Here is a 17642-nt window from a genome sequence, read left to right on the forward strand (position 1 = left end):
TCTCACCTCGTTTTCCCTGTTTTTCGTCTTCATCGCCTGTACGGTCACGGAAGAAAGTGAAAGCGGGAATCACTGCGTGGCTTTTGCCAGTCGTACTACACACCTCCTGTTCGTGATCCAAAATCTGATAAAGAGAAAAAGCACACACTTACTATAAGTTAACTAAAAATCCAATTCAATCATCAGTGAGATCTGTGTGATACAAGTCAACAACAAGCAATGATCAGCTTCTTGGTAGCTAGTTAAAAAACACAGCTGCAAAAGAGGTTCAAGTGTCAATGGTCAATTTCCTATTTGTTAGCATCGTGTCTGAAAGATGAACTTTGATAAAAACAACTAAAATTGAAGTTGGTAAAATTATGCGACACTTCACAACCTTAGCTTTGGCCAGTGATGGAAAGGGGGAAAGCGGGGCGGGGGGTGAAGGGAGAATTACAGTATTCTCGGTCGAAATTTCAATTTCGTCTTAAAGGATTGAGTGTGCCGGCGGTTTTTATGGGATACATTGCCGAACAAAATGGCGTGTCTTATTGGGCCACGAATTTTAAAAAAGCATCGTCAAAGGGCACGTTGTTTTGTGATTGTAAAGTCAGTAAGAATACTGACTCGCTGATTAACATAGCAACAGTCAGTCCGAAACGCAATGGGAGCCAGGTTTTGACTAGACCATTTGCAAAATATTCCGCCCGAATTCTCATCATCCTTTACCTGTAATTTGATGTAAACGTCTGGCTTAGAGGTCCCAAGCTGAAGGCTGACCATGTGATCCTCCTGCACCTTAACTGTGTACCTAAACGTGACATACCAAACAGCCACATGGTAGTACATTGTACATCTTCAGCAATTCGTACAGGCACAATGAACAATGATTCAAGATCTGGGCGCTTAAAAAATAGTATAACAGAGCTGTTTTTTGCTTCCGTTTGGCATGTATCGTCAGTGATTCGTTTTAAAAAAACACGTGTAATTAATTTTGATTTAACCAATCAGGACAGACATGCAAAACGGCTTGACTTGGCTTTCGCCCCGGCCCGCATTCCGGTGGGAAAGGTTGTACGTTTTCCCGCGCTTGGCAACAGTAACATGTTTTATTCCAGGTCCTGATTGGTTAACAGTGTTATTTGCGTTTGTTGTGACTGGCCAAATGTGACCATTTAAGGACAAACATTAGAAAAGAACTTTGCAGTATAAAACCCCCAAAAAGAAAATTCTGAATGTTCGACCTGATATAGTGTACTTGAAATAATTGAACCAATATTTCGAACAATTAGACAACAACACCTCACCTAAAAATGATATTGTACTTGTTCGGGATGTAGTAATCCCTGATCTCTTTGTTTACAAAGTGACTGTTGACTCCTTCCCGTCCAGGGTAGGGTAAGGGCTCCGTGGAACCAATCACACGCAAGCGGAACTTGCCTGGAGGCAGAATAGCATTTGGAGTTCTTGCTTCAGCAACGAATGTGTAACCACGCTGAAAATGAAAAAAAAAAAAAACCGTTAAAAAACTTGTTATTTTTTTCTGGTACGACTATGCTGGAGTTGAAGTTTATTGTAGCGGGGAAAAGTGTACACCACATGAAATTCTTACACTTTTCATTTGAGACACCATTACAAATTGATATAGCCGAAAATGGCTTGTCTTCTAAAAAAAAACGGCCAACGGAAGTGTAGCTAACTAAATATCTGGTAAAAATTGGACCAAAACAATGAGGTTTGAATTGATGAATACATATTTTTTCAGTGAGGCTCAAGATCAGACACTTCTGTTTCTGGAAAAAAACCCTTTCTGTTATTGTTTATGCATGCTTAACTGTGTTATTCTAAATGAAAAAAAAAAACCACTGTACATCTTGTCGAAGATGCGATAAAGAAATGTTATTTTTAGCTATTTCGATGGGTAAAATGATTAGTGGAATTTTCTTTTCGTAGTTTTAAGGGAAACCAAAAAGCCTACCTTGTTCTTTTTCAGGTTATTTGGTGCCACTTTCTGGAAGACTCTTGTTAATTCTTCACCCGAGTCATTGTCCACAACTCGCAACAAACATGTCGGCAAATTGACATACAATTTAGGGACCATTAGCACTGGCTCGTCAACAAAGAACACTTCCCTGTAGATGGAACAAGAAGAAAAACGCTATTTCAAGAAAATATTCTCTCTGTGGCAGATGTGTATTATTACAGTATTCGACTAGCTTTCATTTGATACTCCATGTTGTTCAAATGAACCCAGCCGAGTGAACGAAGCAAAGTCAGAGGGTCTCAATGGGGTTAACCGTGAGCCGTGAAACGGCAAAAAATTTAGCCCTTAGGCGTAAAAATTGGAAAGTTTTAAACCTTAGCCGTAAAATATGTTAACCGTAAAAAATCGGTCAGCTATTTTAAATACAACAGACAAGGTCACATCATTGTCCCAGAATGGTCCTAAGACCAAAAATATGTTTTCAATAATGGAAAATTATTTTTAACTTTTAAAACAATGAAACTTAATTTTTAACTTCTGTTAACCGTAATGGAAAAAAAAATAACCGTTAACCGTAAAACAGCCAAAATTTTAACCGTTAACCGTAAAAGCCACCACCCCATCGAGACCCTCAAATCAGTCAGTTCATCTCTCCACATTTCACGCGCTTTGTTGCTACTGACGTCAACGATAGACAAGTTACCACTAGAAACTGGGCCAGTTGTCAAAACATACATACTATACAAGGCCGAGGGGAAGACCAAAAACAGGAACAAGTTCCTTACAAATGGTCACCCAGAAAACCCAGAAAATTTAAATATAAATCTAATAGTAATGATAGAAATAATAAAAACAAAAGAAAAAAATTTAAGTTAATTTAGTATCTAGTTGATAAAAATAAGCCTTACAAAGTCTTTTGAATTCAGAACGGGACTCAGACTTTCTGATAAGCACAGGTAAACAGTTCCAGGCTTTGAAAACAACGCAGTTTTAATGCCATACCTTTGTCTCCAAACTTCCCTCGTTCCTTACTCAATTGATAATCGCAGTGCAGGAATGGAATGGAAGGTAATTTCTTAAAAGAATTACACGGAAGAGATTTCTGCAAAATTTCAACGTAAGCCGGGCGCTAAGTACCTGGATTAAAATAACATATGACGTCCCCTCTCACCTGAATACCACAAACCATGACTGAGGCGGCTGCTCAGGGTACCCCCCATTGTAATCAGTGTACGCCACACGGCTCCACTCATCCTTGAAGAAGGGGAACAGCGGGAACAGGCCTGGGTCACGTTTGAACATGAGTCTGAAGATCTGAATGGCAAATCCCTCCAGGTTAGGTTCAATGACACTCCAAGTCTTTGATAAAAGTTCTGACACTTTCTGATGTTCTTCGGTACCTGTGGAATAATTAGTGAAAGCGACTGTGAATAATCCGTAAAAGGTCAAACTAGAGCGAGCAAGCCACTTCATAGGTGAAACATGGCGCGTGTTTGCACAAGAGTTTGATGCCGTTAAAATATCTTCAGTCGACGAACTCTTCAAAATTGATTTACTGATGTACTGAAAAGCAAACAATCGCCTTTTCAGTTTTCGAGAACGAGTCAAAATCAGTGGGAAACTTAACTTTTCAATGGATTTCCAATTATCTTCAACAGAAACCTAATTTGTGTTTACGTTGCACGAACTCTAAAATTCAATTATTGGTTACCAAATAAATACGTTGAGCATTCTAAACCAATCAGGGCAAATGAACTGTCTTTTTGGCCAATCACGTGAAAGACCAAAGCAATTATGACTTCCGTTACCTGGTTTTCCCGCGCTTAGGTGCCGCCAGTTAACATTTTCCCGCGTTTACCGCCGGTTACATTTTCGCGCGCTTGCTATAAAAAGACTAGCTATGAAATCAACGCTGGCAGGATACTAACCTTTCACGTAACCTCGCGCCAGTTTCCTGAGGAAGTAACCCCTGAAGGTGGCCTGGATCTTAGTTGCAGCGGTTTCCTCTTCATTATTAGAGGTACGATCGACCCAAGTGGGTGGTACAGCGGATGCGCTCTTGATGCGCCGCTTGTTCGTCATTGAACCAATCCTCGTGATCTCTGCTGCTGACAGGGGCCTGTGACCGACCCGCTGATGCAGGCAGAGAGAGGCCTGGAACTGGAAGGCTTTCCACGCGAAGTGCATCGCTAAATCGTACGAGTCAGCGAGATGAAACCTGACACTCTTGAGGAGGCATTTCATGAAAACCTGGCAAGAAAACGTAATCATTCCATGTAAAGATTGTCTAACAATGATACTGATGTTGTCGTAAATTCTGAAACTGGAAGTAAACGGATAAAAGCGAGAAATTTCTGAGAAAGGAAAGGAAATGACCACGTTTATAGATATGCTTTATCAAAGTAACAGCCCTTTTAACACCGCGCTCTCCCAATAATTTGGTTGGAAATAAAAAAAATTCCCTGGTTGAGAATTTTTTTTTTCTCGATTCTCGTCGTTTGTCTGCTTGGTACTGTTGTGATTTTGTATGGAGAAATTTAACATCTAACAATAAGACTACGAGCCCAAGTTTTCTATAAAGAGCGCAGCCGAGTTGACTATCGTTCATAGAAAACGAGGGCGACTAGTCTCATTGTTTTAGTAGACACTCTAAAGGATTGTAGTCCAAAATCTACAATTTGATGCATTTTAAGCTAAAAAATCAAGAATAATTTACCCTTTCTAAGCATCGCGCGCGCGATTGTGTTTTATCATATTATTATCAGCGAATATAAAACAATGAGAGACCAATCGGATTCGCGGATTTCCAGTGGAATACGACTGAGTTTCTACTAATAATCAACAGAAAAGGATTCGAAACTGATTCAGTAGACCAAAAAAAAAATCCACACAGAATCTGGCGAAAAATCCGAGTGTGACGAAGGTGAATGGGGGTACTGGAGACGTCTTTCTCTACCTCGGTCGTGCATTTACTTCAATGTTCACGGGTTTTAAGCAGACTGTTTTGCAGTTTAAACCAAACCTTCGCATGATTACCTTATAATGCTGATCTTGAATGTCTTTTGGTTGATCCTTGAGTCCAAGATCAAGATCAAACTTCCTGTCTGCTGGAGGATCAGCGAACGACGCAACAAGGCCCCCAACCGACTGAAACACATTCATGGCATGCTCCAGGAAACGGCAGCTCTCCTGTGAAAGGTATGACGAACATATGTTAGCACCGAAGAACAATGTTGGAACAATGTTAGAACAATGTTAGAACAATGTTGGAACAATGTTGGAACAATGAAGAACAATGAAAAACACAGCAGAGCAATGTAAGCACTGGAGACCTTCCTAGTTTGTATGCTGAAATCAGAAGAGAAAAAACTTGGTCAAACTGAAACGAGAGATATCTCCGCGTTTCCCCTTCCCAGAAAACCAGTATCTAATTACTTCCTCGCAACCGACCTTTTTTCTCAAACGTTCGTGCCCAAAATGCCAGTTTTTAGCCTTGGGCTTATACAACTTCGTAACGGGTTTTGGGAGAGCTTATATCCGGGAGAAAGGGAGAAGGGCTTAAAAATCGTTTGGAAATAAACTGACAAGAAACGACTCGAACGCTTTGATGAGCATACATTGTATTGTAAGAAAGCCGCTCTAATGAGACGTTTTGTTCTGCACTCTACTCATTTCCCATTTCCGTTTTACTTACAGTGCTCTATGATGACGTTAGTAAGTTCATATGGAGAAGTTGGACGGCGGAGGGCTTATATGCGGGGCAGGGCAGGAGGGCGAGGGGGGGAGGGGGGTTATCACCGGCATTTTACTGTACCTTGACTTCATCCCATATTTTTAAACTTGTTGTTTTACCTAAATACATTTTTTAGAGACCTAGATATTGGCCCTTCACTAACCTCACTAACTTGGGCATACGTTAGTTATACAGTTGAATCCCGCTAACTCGAACCTTGTTCGATTCCCCTTCAGGTCATTTTCTTACTAATTTTAGCCTCGATAACTCGAACTCCCGATATCTCGAACCTTTTTCGATTTCCCTTGAAGGTTCGAGTTATCGGGATTCGACTGTACGTGGAATACCTTGGTCAGACATGCCATGACAGTGTCCTCATCACCATACACAAATGGCGTCTGGGAAGCCATCTCCACATGATAACCGTGAGGGGACTGGATTAGAAACCTCAGCACATGACGTCTGCAGAGGAGCAAGGAGAAATAGCAAGTCATTATTCGTTATTACTATTACTATTATTATTGTTATTGTTTAAGGAGGCAAGCGTGGCCGAGTGGTTTAGGGCGCTGGTGTTGTAATCCGGAGGTCCCCGGTTCAAGACCTGCCCTGGCCACTAGCTGGATTTGTATCTCGGTTGTCCCGAGTTCAAATCCTCGACCACGCTTTGTATATAGCCAACTGGTCTGCCTCCTGCCAGTTGGGATTTTTAACCTTGTTATGTTCATTTAAAAATATTTGTTTCCTCTGTTTCAGTGGCATGCCTGTAAACTAGCTATCTCGTAGAGATATGAAGCTAAGTGCATGGCCACTATAAACACCATTTATTTTATTTTATTTATGATTATTACAATGCTGTCGCGTAAAACAGTGTTAAACTAAGAGTGTCTACTCTCTACTCTTAATAAACGCCAAGTCTCTTTTCCAGCGCTTAAGGTCATTCCACTGAAATAGAACCTGCACTGAGTTTTTTGTCAAACTTTACCTATTGATTGTTTATGTTGTAGGAACTTAAATTTTGAAATAAATTGGGGCTACCCATGCTCGTTTAGGCGCAACAGCACCTTGTTTATACCCAACAAATCCCTAAAAAATCCTTATGATTATAGTCACGATTGCCTGCTAAATTCACGTTTCTGACGATTGTTTCTTATTCTACAATGATAATCGGCCTTTATTTATTCTACAGAAAGAAGGTTACTACTCACTTCAAAACAACAGAAAAAAATGATAGGTCACCGTACTTGTTTTCGAGAAAATGACGATTTACCTCTCTGGCGAAGTCCGGCCGTAAAGAAAAAGCCGCCATTTTGTAATGTGCACGCGCTAAACACGCGTGAAATTATGCACAGTAGGGATGCGCAATGCAGTACTGGAGAATAACCTTAATTTCCCGCCTTGAGAAGACGCGTTGATCCTAAGGATCCACACTGATGACGTAGCTCCACCAAAGTCGTTGTATTGTTGCTAATTGGTTTGGAATTTTCACGTGTTCCCGCCCAAGTAATAGCCAATCAGAGACAGAGCATTTTCAGTCGTCTCTGAGCGGGAAAAAATTAAGCGTGCGTCCCTACCCAGGCCGAATTGTTTTGTGACCAAAGTAGATAATACGCGCCTTTTTACAGTGGATCAGTTGTAACTGAACATACCCTGGTGACAGAACGAGTACAGCAGCTTTCGTGCCTGTAGTGCGAATCCGCAGAATGGGTTGACCAGTCACCAGGCTCTTCCAGGAGTATGGCTCAGCAACAAGTAGGCCTGGGGTGGGTGGCACGGGCTTTTCTTCGATCTGTACGGCTTCCTTTGGGTCTGAACAAAGAAGAAACGAAAAATCAGTCTAGTAACACTGTTAACAAGGCGAATTACTATGTGTGTTGCTGGCACGCTAAAACGTCTCCCTGCCGTTTTATAACCGTTTCCCTTGTTCTACCCCGTTGACATTCCAAACTGTGACGAACACGCGCTCATAAGCTTCCGTGACAAAAATTTCACCATTTTCGGACATTTTCAAAACCTTAACTTAAGTACGGACACGTTTTTTACATTTCTCTTCACAAAACAAACAAGCAAACGAACTGCCTAACTTATTTTGTTCAATCGATGTAATTTTCGTGCCCACACTTAAATTTCATGACTTTTCAGTCCTGAAAAACGAAATTCTTAACTTCCATGACTTTTCAGGGTTTCCATGACTCGTACAAACCCAACCTCGTACCCAGGGTCACTCTCTCCGAGACACCCTGGGAACGAGGTTGGTACGAACCCCAGCTCTCACCTGTTACAACACTATTAGAATCTTTTTCCTTCTCCTTGTCTCTCTCTCTAACAATAGGCTGTGGCGGCTCCAGCCATTTGGAAAACGCAGTGAAGCTCACCACGATCTCTATAGGCTTTAAACTGTCAACAAACAGGAACGGTGGGGGAGGGTCTTGGTTCTGAGCTTGTCCCCCGTACGACCCATAGTACGGGGAGGGGCTGAGCGCTGTGGCCTTGCCAGGAGCAGGCGTGGTTGCTGTGACCGATGAAGCTGGTATGAGACCTGACTTTTTACCAACATGGCTGGTCATGGCAACATTCTAGGAGAAATGATTTATGCTAACTTTCAGAATACGTGATTATGATCAATGTATTTGTTACTCTTGTGTGGGCTTCGTAGACTAGTGCAGACAATCGACTCAGGAAAAGTAGTCAAATTCTAGATGTAAGTTCTAAATGTCTACACATTCCCTAAGTCAAAGTCTCTTCTGAAGCTGTAATTTGGGTCTTCACGCAACACTTCCCCCCACTAAGTAACGCTAGTGAAGAGAAGCGTTGCGTGACCTTCAGCACCATGTACCACTGCAGTTTGTTAACAACTTCTTTCTTTTTATATTTTACGATACATGGTGCAAGTGATCACCTCAAGCCTTTGCCTTGTGCATAACTACCAGTTTTGCACCCACATGACGGGATGGGAGCCATAGTTATTGCTCCTTAATAAAAACCTGATCCTAAGAATAGTGTCAAATGTCTTCTTAATTACATACCATTCACCCCGTTAAGTACACGGTAAAATGTTACCTTGAAACCCGATATAACGAAGTTCCCGAAAGGGACTGAGGAAACACGTGTTCATTCTAACGGTGGTTCGATATACAGTCAACTCTCGCCTTGCGGACACCCCGCTATTGCGAACACTCGCTATTACGGACAAATACAGATCCCCGGCAAAAGGGGTTTGACTGGAAATGACTCTCGCTTTTACGGACTTTCGCTATAGCGGACACTAAACGACACCCCGAGCGTGTCCGCTATAACGAGAGTTGACTGTATAGCGGACACTAAACGACACCCCGAGCGTGTCCGCTATAACAAGAGTTGACTGTTCCGGGTTCTCTTTCCCTGTAGTTAGACACTTTTTACTAATAGTAACTTTGGCCGGGCTGAAGAAAATCATTCGTAATAATGGGCCTTTGATATAAAGGGGTTTGTTATATCCACCGGGGATTTTACAGTACACTGTAGTAAAATTCTTTACTTGCGGTCAATCTAAACATGTTTTAATGTTAGTAGATTTATATGGTGCTTGGTGGAAAACAGTGAGTTTGGTGAAGTTGAATTTAGAAGCTCTGACATTACACAAGTGCAATGAAACAACCAATTAATGTGGTGAATTGTGATAATCAGTGATGTTGGATGAAAAAGACTCACAGATAACAAAGACATTTCACTGTCTCGTCTTTTAGGCCTACGTCCCATTACAGAAGACATCTTCCTATCAGATGTCACTGACCCATGATGATGATGCAAGTTGATTGGAATGAACACCCACCTCTGACGATAATTATTATGGGTTAGTGTGTTAGTATGTAAGTAAGAGAAAACTGACCAAACGGTGGGGAGAGCCTACAACGGAAAAGCATCCCACCGGGGGCCGAGGAGGGGGGAGACCAGGATAATCTCCTGGTAAGTGGATGACTAGCCCCCCTCTACCCCAAAGTTGTGGTACTCAACAAAGTTTTTACAGGGAGACTCCACCTCAAGGCCAAAACCTTACCCCTCTGTATATCATTTTCTGCAGTCGGAATATTGCCTCCCTTTTCTCAACTTTTCACCTGAGTAAAATGAATTCAATGAAAGGAGCATCTGTTTTAGATATTTTGAAAGGGTCTTCCCCATGCTTCAACTCGTGAAATTCCTACCCTTATATATACCTCCAGCACGCAAAGACTGAAATGTAAAGTACCCCTTTAGGGCAGAGCCTTCCTGTATAGTCCACTATAGGAAGTACCCACGGGTGACTAGGCCCGAGCATAGACACTTTTATTTTATTTACCGTACATGCAGTTTTTATTCATTCAATCTCAGAGGTGAGTAATTACAATAGCGTCGCTTGAAACTAGTGGTTGGAATTGTTAGATTTAAACTACTGCAGTTACAATAGCAGGTCAACATTAAGTTTCAAAAAGAAAAGTTTACAGAAATTTACAGACAGATAATAGAAAGTTAGCTCAGATGCAGAGTGGATAAAGCTCTTTCTAAAAGAATGGACAGTGTTGAGCTCAAAGAAGAGAAAATATTTTCTCTTGGCTCAAAGTGATATTAGAGGCAGTTCCAATGAAATGCAGCAAAAAGATTAGACTCACAGACTGAGGTGTAGAATCACTGCCACAGTCTGATCTCTTGGATCTTTTGAAAGCTGAGGATATCAAGGACAGGGGAGGACTAGAAGATAACAGAGCTGTAATAGGAAGATACAAGTACCTCTGAAGGGCTTGTACAAGTTATCTCTGGCTCTGAAGGTAAAGATTCGTTTAGAGAAGGGCAACACTTTTTTAACATGAGAGGACAAGAACAAAAGAGATTAAAGATGAGTTAGTGAGTTAAAATGTTATGAATCGTTAGATTACTGAGAAATTTATTTTTAGTCTAAGAATTATTAAATAAAAACATGTCTGTACAGGCACTAACAAATACAATGATTGGTTAGCAAAGTTAAAAACAACAACAACAACAACAAAACAGTTTATGGGTATATGTATTTAAATGACATTTTGTGACAGCTAAATGATTACAAAGAAATTTTTACATGATCAAAGAACATATTAGCACATTAGCCAAATAGATAAAAGTATTAATCATTGAAATGTTGAAGTGGTCTGCTTTCAAGTTAGATAGTAGCTGAAATTAGCATCAACAAGGGGAAAGAAAAAGATGAAATGGAAAGAAGAAACATCACTTTCAAAAAGAGATTTGAGAAGAATTTCATGTAAACAAGGCTGGGGGTGAATTTTGACTGACATACATGTAATCATGCAAAAGGTCTATTTTTTAGACAAAAGGATAACGCAAATGGGATTTCAAGTAAAAATTCCCATCCCCATGTTTTAAGAAATAACAAACAAAGGTCAATTATTTTTGGTTTGTTTCTTACCTTTAACTCAGAGTTTCCCTTGGAATAATTGTATGTGTTAGGTTTGTGGAATATATACAAATGTCTGCAAGAAACAAAAATAAGGTAAAAAACAAGAGCCAAAAGTGCATACTACATGTATTCCTAAGCTTCCACTTATCATGTTAGATATGAGTACTCACAAATTCTACATTTCCAAACCACTTGGCTAATGCTTAAATCTCTTAAGTCATTCTGTCAGAAAGATTTACCAATGCCATTCTTCAGGATGAAAGAGTAAAAAATTTTCAAAATTTCAATAAGAAAGTCCCCAATTTCAATTGTTTTGGAAAAATATCTGTAAAAAAAACACCATCACTTGAGAATACTGCAAACATAAGCTTTCATTTGAATGGGCACACTATGATTTTGTCCACAGACATTAAGTTTAGTACCACCTCATACAGCATAATAAATAGTGCCACATGGAAGTACTGCTCAGTAGCTTTCATTTAAATTAAATGGTCATAAACTAGGGCTTTATCCACAGACTTTAAAAAGTTAGAACCACCTTGACCAGCATGAGAGTACTGCTCAGTAGCTTTCATTTAAATTAAATGGCCATACACTAGGGCTTTATCCACAGACTTTAAAAAGTTAGAACCATCTTGAACAGCATAATAAACAGCATCACACGCAAGTACTACCCAAAAGGTTTCATTTGAATGGTCACAAACTAGGGTTTCTTCCACAGAGTTAGAACCACAGTAGGTTCTATTATGGGAGTGAGAGAGCTCAAGATTTTCTGACCTAAAGCATTTGCAGAAGTCAGCATACTCCATCCAGATTTTCTTCTCTTTGTTGCTATCTTCTTTAGCCTTGTCGCCTTCTTCAGTCTTATCTCCTTCAGTCTTCTCTTCTGTCGTTTCTCCATCTGTAGCCTCACCCGGAGTCTTGTCTCCCTCATTAACAGCACAAGTGGGAAGATCAAGCACAGGGCATTCATCTTCACGAATAATGTCAACTTTGTGCAATGATTCTCTTTCTATTTCAACTTTCACTCCTTTGTCTACCCTTGACATTCGTCTTGACTCTGGAGGAGCTACAACAAGTTATAAAAAAATATGATTAACTATACAAAAGACCTTGTTCTCATTCTATGTCAGGATGATGTTCAGTTAACAACTGTTTGGTTTTGTTGTTGTTGTTATTGTAATGTTCTTTTTTTGTTGGGGGGGGGGGGGCTATATTGGAAAAGGTCAGCTGAGTAAGAACTTAAGTCCATGCACCTGACTCAAAAATCCAAAAGGCAGCACAAGACCGTTCCCACTGGAGAGAGACTGTAGAGGCCTTATGCATCCCATGGTCTAACAAGGATGGATAAGGATGATAACATAATGTTCAGAGAGTTTTGCAAGTGAGTGTATGTATACCATATGTGCAGAATTCTCATTGGCACCTACAACTTTCACAAAAACATCCTTTTCAACCTTTTTTTTCTGGTAAAAACCCCCGTTAAAAATACGTCTTTGCAAAAATAATTAAGGCCACCAAAGAGCCAAATAAACAAGCTAAGGGGATAATTAACAGTATTTTGAAGCATGTTGATAAATAACTTGTGGTGAACATAGGCGTACGGGCAATTTTTTGTCAGGGGGGCGGCGAGACATTTGCCCAAAAAAATTTCGCAAGTTGCCCAAATTTTTACGAAACAGTCGAGAAGAAACGAGGGTCATACGATGCACTAACATAGGCTTACAAATGAAGTGAAAAATTCTTACATAATAATCTATCATGAGCTCATAAAACACGTTAAAAGAAATAGCTGTCCCTACCATTTCGACGGCCGAAGATATTAACAATACGATCCATGTCATTGTTGACTACAGAGTTGGAATATGCCCATCAAATGCTAATACAAGTGTGATTACAAGTAATAATTTAGGCCAAGTAAAAAAAATGTTTCTCGTCCGGATTTCTATAAAAAAGAGAGCATGCGGGCGCATTTTTTGGTATATTTTAATTATTTATTATTTTGTTGCATTCCATACCTGTGTTGTTCGAATATCGATGTTTTTTTCTCCATCATCAAAATCTCCAGGCCAAAAGCGAACTTCCAAAATAAATCCTGCAAGGTATTTGACCTATCCAGTACGGACCAGCGTAACAAATATTTAAAGTTTTGGCCTTAATTTGTATTTTAACGCAGACAAAAGCCATATCTTACTCCGTACAAAGTGAAAGTTTTTGATCGTTCTACCTTTTCCAAAAACAAATAATAACAAAAGAGAGGCGGCCCCAAAAAAATGAAGCGGGAGGGGACGAGAAACATTTGTTTTGTAATTTTACTTGGCCTTATTGGCCTTACTACACGTTGTCACCCCGTCAGGTGCTGCGGAGGTAAGTTTTTAATCTGTGCAACGCACTGAATGATCGTTCTGCAGAACACTGCATGGATATGAACCACGTAAGGAAACTCTGAAAACTTATCAAATAGATCATTCTCTTGCATTGCCTCCAGCATTTCTGAAACAGTCATGTTGCCTAATCCGCACACACGACGAAAACTCGCGCGCATTAGTTTTCTGCTCGGCTTCCAGAATCTCGCCGTCGATTTTTTAAAATTTAGCAACGCGGAGAAGCTTTCTTTATCATGTGTTTAACTGTGACAGATATTTGCAGTACAGTGCCCAACAGTAAAAAAAATTACAAATAACAATATTTTGTTCGTCTGCAACGCAGGCTAATCAACACATGACCCCTAAGAAACCACTGTGCTAAGAAACCACTGCCTCATGTGAATTCAACTGCTTTAACTCGCTGACTTCAAGTTAAAATAGAAAACATATATCTCTTCGAAGAAAAAACTTCTTTTAAAACGGGCTTTGCCCAAATTTCTCTTGCTGCCCAAAAAATCTGAGTTGCCCAAAATTTGGGGGGGCTGCAGCCCCCCCTGCCCCCCCCCCCCCCGGCCCGTACGCCTATGGTGGTGAACTATAGTACAAATAAAACTGTTTCTTACTTTTTAGGGCCAAGTCTCCAGGTTTTTCCATCCTAGACATTCTTCTCCCTTTTGGTGACAGCCCACCAGACTTGTTTCGTTCAGGTTTATCAATCACACTCAGCTTGCTTCCTGATCTACTCTTATTGTCGGCAGATTTGGGTAACTTATCTTTTTCTCCTCTCTCACTTTTTGCTGACTTTTCTCTCTCTTTTGCCTTCAGAGAATCCTTGGTAGTTGGTCGTTCCTTAAGGCTTTCACGACTATCTTTGCTTTCCTTAAGTTGTTCTCTTTCTTTGTCATGGTCTGGTTTGGTCTCTTCACCTTCCAGCCTTGGAGTTGGGGTCTTGGGTTTGTCATCCTTAATAAATAAAGTCAAAATAATTTTAACTTTTTCTAACTGAAACAACACTAACTCTAGCTAGCTACACTCTGTCGAGTACAAATAGTATATATACAACACAAGAACAAAACATGTTAATCACATCATCTGCATTCTAGAAGACTAGGTTCTTATCTAGTTCTCTTGTCATGACTACAATTTAATGCAATGAAACAGCTATGACTTAAAAATTACTGAACAAACTAAACTATACAAAGTCTGACTTTTGAGCATAATTGCCTAGACTAGACCCTGACTTGAACATGTAAATAATTATGTTAAGCAATATTTACACTGTACCTCTTTAATGGCTGCAGTTTCTTCAGTACCCCCTTCTTTCTTCTCAGTAGCTGGCTTTTCTGTTCCTTCCTCTCCCTCCCCATCCTCCTTCTTTTCTTCATCACCTTTGTCACCTTCTTCCAGTATTTCACCCATTGGCTTCTCAGGACGGAATTTCAGCCACCTGACAGGGGTTCTTAAGAAAAACAAAAATATTTGTTTGCTTTCTCAATGTACATATAGCTATATTAACTTATTCTAGCAATCTTATGAAACTATGTGTCTCTTTTGAAGTGCGATTTAAAACATTTTAGTTTTCATGGGAAACAGTACATGTACATTTATTTATATTGTATTTTATTTTGTATCCATGTTGAAAGATGCATCATTGTTCCAAGTTTTTTCAATTCGCTGATTATAAACTGCATTATAGAAAGGTCATACACTGAAGCCTTGTATGCTTGGAAGGTAAATTATGCAGAGGCAATCCATTCCTTGTGCTTACATTTGTGCTTGCAATTGCATTGTGCTAGTTCATCATGTATTTTCCTTGCATTTATGTTTGCATTTTGCATTCACATAGCATGTGTGAACCAAGCTTAAGGGTTCAATGGCTGTTGTTTTTATTTCAAGTAGCTTGCACCACTGACTGATTAATGCCGTGCTCATTCGATTTTCACTACGTTTTGACTTGCCTTTCAACACTACACAACACAAAAGTTTGTTTAGGTACTAATTCCCTGTTCATAAGGTTTAGCCATACCTTGCTCTGCTAACAGGAATGGGGCTGACTTTGTGGTTAAGAAATGGAGACACAATTTCCAAGAACTGGGGATCCTTTGGTGGCTCAGGAGGAGTCAGTGCTGGCTCTACTGGCTGCTTCTTCTTCTTCTGCCGAATGAGCTTCCACCGAGGGATCTGCACAGGGGGTGGAGGAGGAACCAGGGGACAGTCCCTTGCTGTCGTTAACATGACAGTATGAGGGTGGTTATGGGACAGACCAGACTGCCTCAGTTTTTCAGATGCATCAGCCTGCAAGGAATACAGCACAGTTGTTTTAGCTAATGATTTGGCTTTTCAAACCTGTCAGTTTCATTGGTTGCAATAACTAATGTTTACTGATTAAGGCCCAGATATAGAGCAGTCAAATCTTTTTATACCCAGCACAACCTAGTTACAGTGCACTGCCAGCCTACCTGCAGGGATTTCAAAAAAATTTAAAGCGAGCAGCTGGTTTGAGTAGAGTAACTGTCTGTTTGAAAGAATCATAGTCGACTTCTCTGGGTAAAGAGCAAAGTAGCTGACACTTTTTGTCAGCCATTGGTGCTTATTTAAAACACTGCTACTGAGCAGAAAATAGGAATTAAATCTGCAATTAAATCCTTTTTATGTTAAATATAACATCATTCTTGTGTAACAGCTTTAACAAGAAGGGTCTCTTCTAAAATTTCTCATTCTCATCTTCTGAGTGATTGAAAACTTTGCTTCACTAACTTACATCCAAAAAAAATAAGAGCAACTGGTCTGCAGTTAAATAAATAAGAAATAAGTTATTAGAGTACTGGAAAAGTACAAATTTTAAATAACATACTAACCATTTCTTTAAGAACAGAATGTCTCATTGGTGTATTTGGAGGATGGGAGTAGCTGGCAAAGATAACAAATTCCGGCTCCTTGGGGACTTCCACGGGATTAGCAGCTGGTGTGCCTGAAGTAAATCAAAGCACAGCAATTACATTACAGTGCTGCATGGAAACTATACAGTCAACTCTCTCTTTACGGACACCTCTTTAAGACAGACACCTGGTGTAAGTCCCATCCCTGTCGCTTTTCAGTCATTTTACTGTAACTAAACTCCCTATAAAACGGACACCTCTCTAAGACGGACAGCTGGACCTGTGTTGGTCTGAATATAATTTTGTACACATAACAACTGCAAAATCCACTACCCGCAGGCTAGCAGACACTAACTTCTTTGCACGCTGTAAGTACATAACTATAGCCTAAGGGAAGATCACGAAGAAGAAGAAGAAGGATGCCATTTGTCATTTTGACAAATGTGCAAATGTGGGAACAGGGTGCATGTACAGCTCTGGGTGTGGGTGTAGGTATGTCATGGGTGCAGTTACACTGAAGTTATAAGGATAAATGCAGCTACATGTACAGGTGCATGTACAGCTTAAGGGTCTTGAAGGGGGGGGGAGGGGGTGGGGTTCCCATGTAAGAATTTTTAAGGATAGCAAAAACGAATTTGACCTACACCCATGAAACCAGATTCTGGTATCCTCGTGAAAGTTGTGAAAAGTTTCTGACTAGCACTCCTGCCATTTTTACATGGAAGTCACCCTACCACCACCCCCCACCACACCCCACACCAATGCTCCAGGCATGGGTGGAAAGGTGTGGTAGGCATGGGTAAGGACTCTTGATATTTCTAGCATAGTGCACATCTTAACAACATAACAGCCAATACCTTTGTCTTTATCTTTATCTTTGTTCTTGTTGTCTCTGTCAGCTTTCTCTTGTCCTTTGTCAGACTTGGTAGATTTTCTCTCCTTGTCCTTATCATCTTTTTTATTCTTTCCCTCCATATTTGGCTGTTTCTTCTCTTCTGGTGGCGGTGTGTTCTCTAATTTCCAACGTGGCAAGGCTTGGAGAAGAAGTTTCCAGATTTCAACAGTATTGCCGCACCTTCAAGAGAAAAAAAGGGCACCAGCTTATTTTTTTGTTACATATTCTTGGCAACTTGAAAGAAAACTTTAAATTTGCTTTGCTCGCAAGTTAAGACTTTAAGAACTTGTAAGTTACCTTAAAGGGATAATTTCCGGCAACCATCCCGTCAAAGCATGAACCACTGTAAAGTCACCAAACTCGCTTGCATTATAACCACCAGCATAACTGAATGAAAAAAAGAAC

General features: G+C 40.2%; 1 protein-coding gene across 6 annotated transcripts in view; it reads right to left on the reverse strand.

Annotated features, from left to right (window-relative positions):
• Positions 1–17642, reverse strand: part of LOC144656118 (androglobin-like) — a 37357-nt gene that overhangs the window by 9714 nt on the left and 10001 nt on the right. For all 6 annotated transcript variants that reach the window (XM_078516343.1, XM_078516344.1, XM_078516342.1 and 3 more), the window contains exons 8-25: positions 17535–17624; positions 17200–17417; positions 16322–16434; positions 15490–15758; positions 14748–14922; positions 14087–14426; positions 11875–12166; positions 11107–11170; positions 7969–8269; positions 7343–7502; positions 6044–6158; positions 5000–5152; positions 3892–4213; positions 3135–3363; positions 1958–2111; positions 1287–1474; positions 709–790; positions 7–124 (exon numbers count right to left, since the gene is read on the reverse strand). In XM_078516343.1, the coding sequence (XP_078372469.1) occupies positions 7–124; positions 709–790; positions 1287–1474; positions 1958–2111; positions 3135–3363; positions 3892–4213; positions 5000–5152; positions 6044–6158; positions 7343–7502; positions 7969–8269; positions 11107–11170; positions 11875–12166; positions 14087–14426; positions 14748–14922; positions 15490–15758; positions 16322–16434; positions 17200–17417; positions 17535–17624 (3383 nt within the window). The remainder of the gene's footprint in view (positions 1–6; positions 125–708; positions 791–1286; positions 1475–1957; positions 2112–3134; positions 3364–3891; positions 4214–4999; positions 5153–6043; positions 6159–7342; positions 7503–7968; positions 8270–11106; positions 11171–11874; positions 12167–14086; positions 14427–14747; positions 14923–15489; positions 15759–16321; positions 16435–17199; positions 17418–17534; positions 17625–17642) is intronic.

This window comes from Oculina patagonica, chromosome 6 (genome assembly GCF_052425735.1).
Source record: "Oculina patagonica isolate OP01 chromosome 6, crgOcupat, whole genome shotgun sequence".
Taxonomy (NCBI): Eukaryota; Metazoa; Cnidaria; class Anthozoa; order Scleractinia; family Oculinidae; genus Oculina; species Oculina patagonica.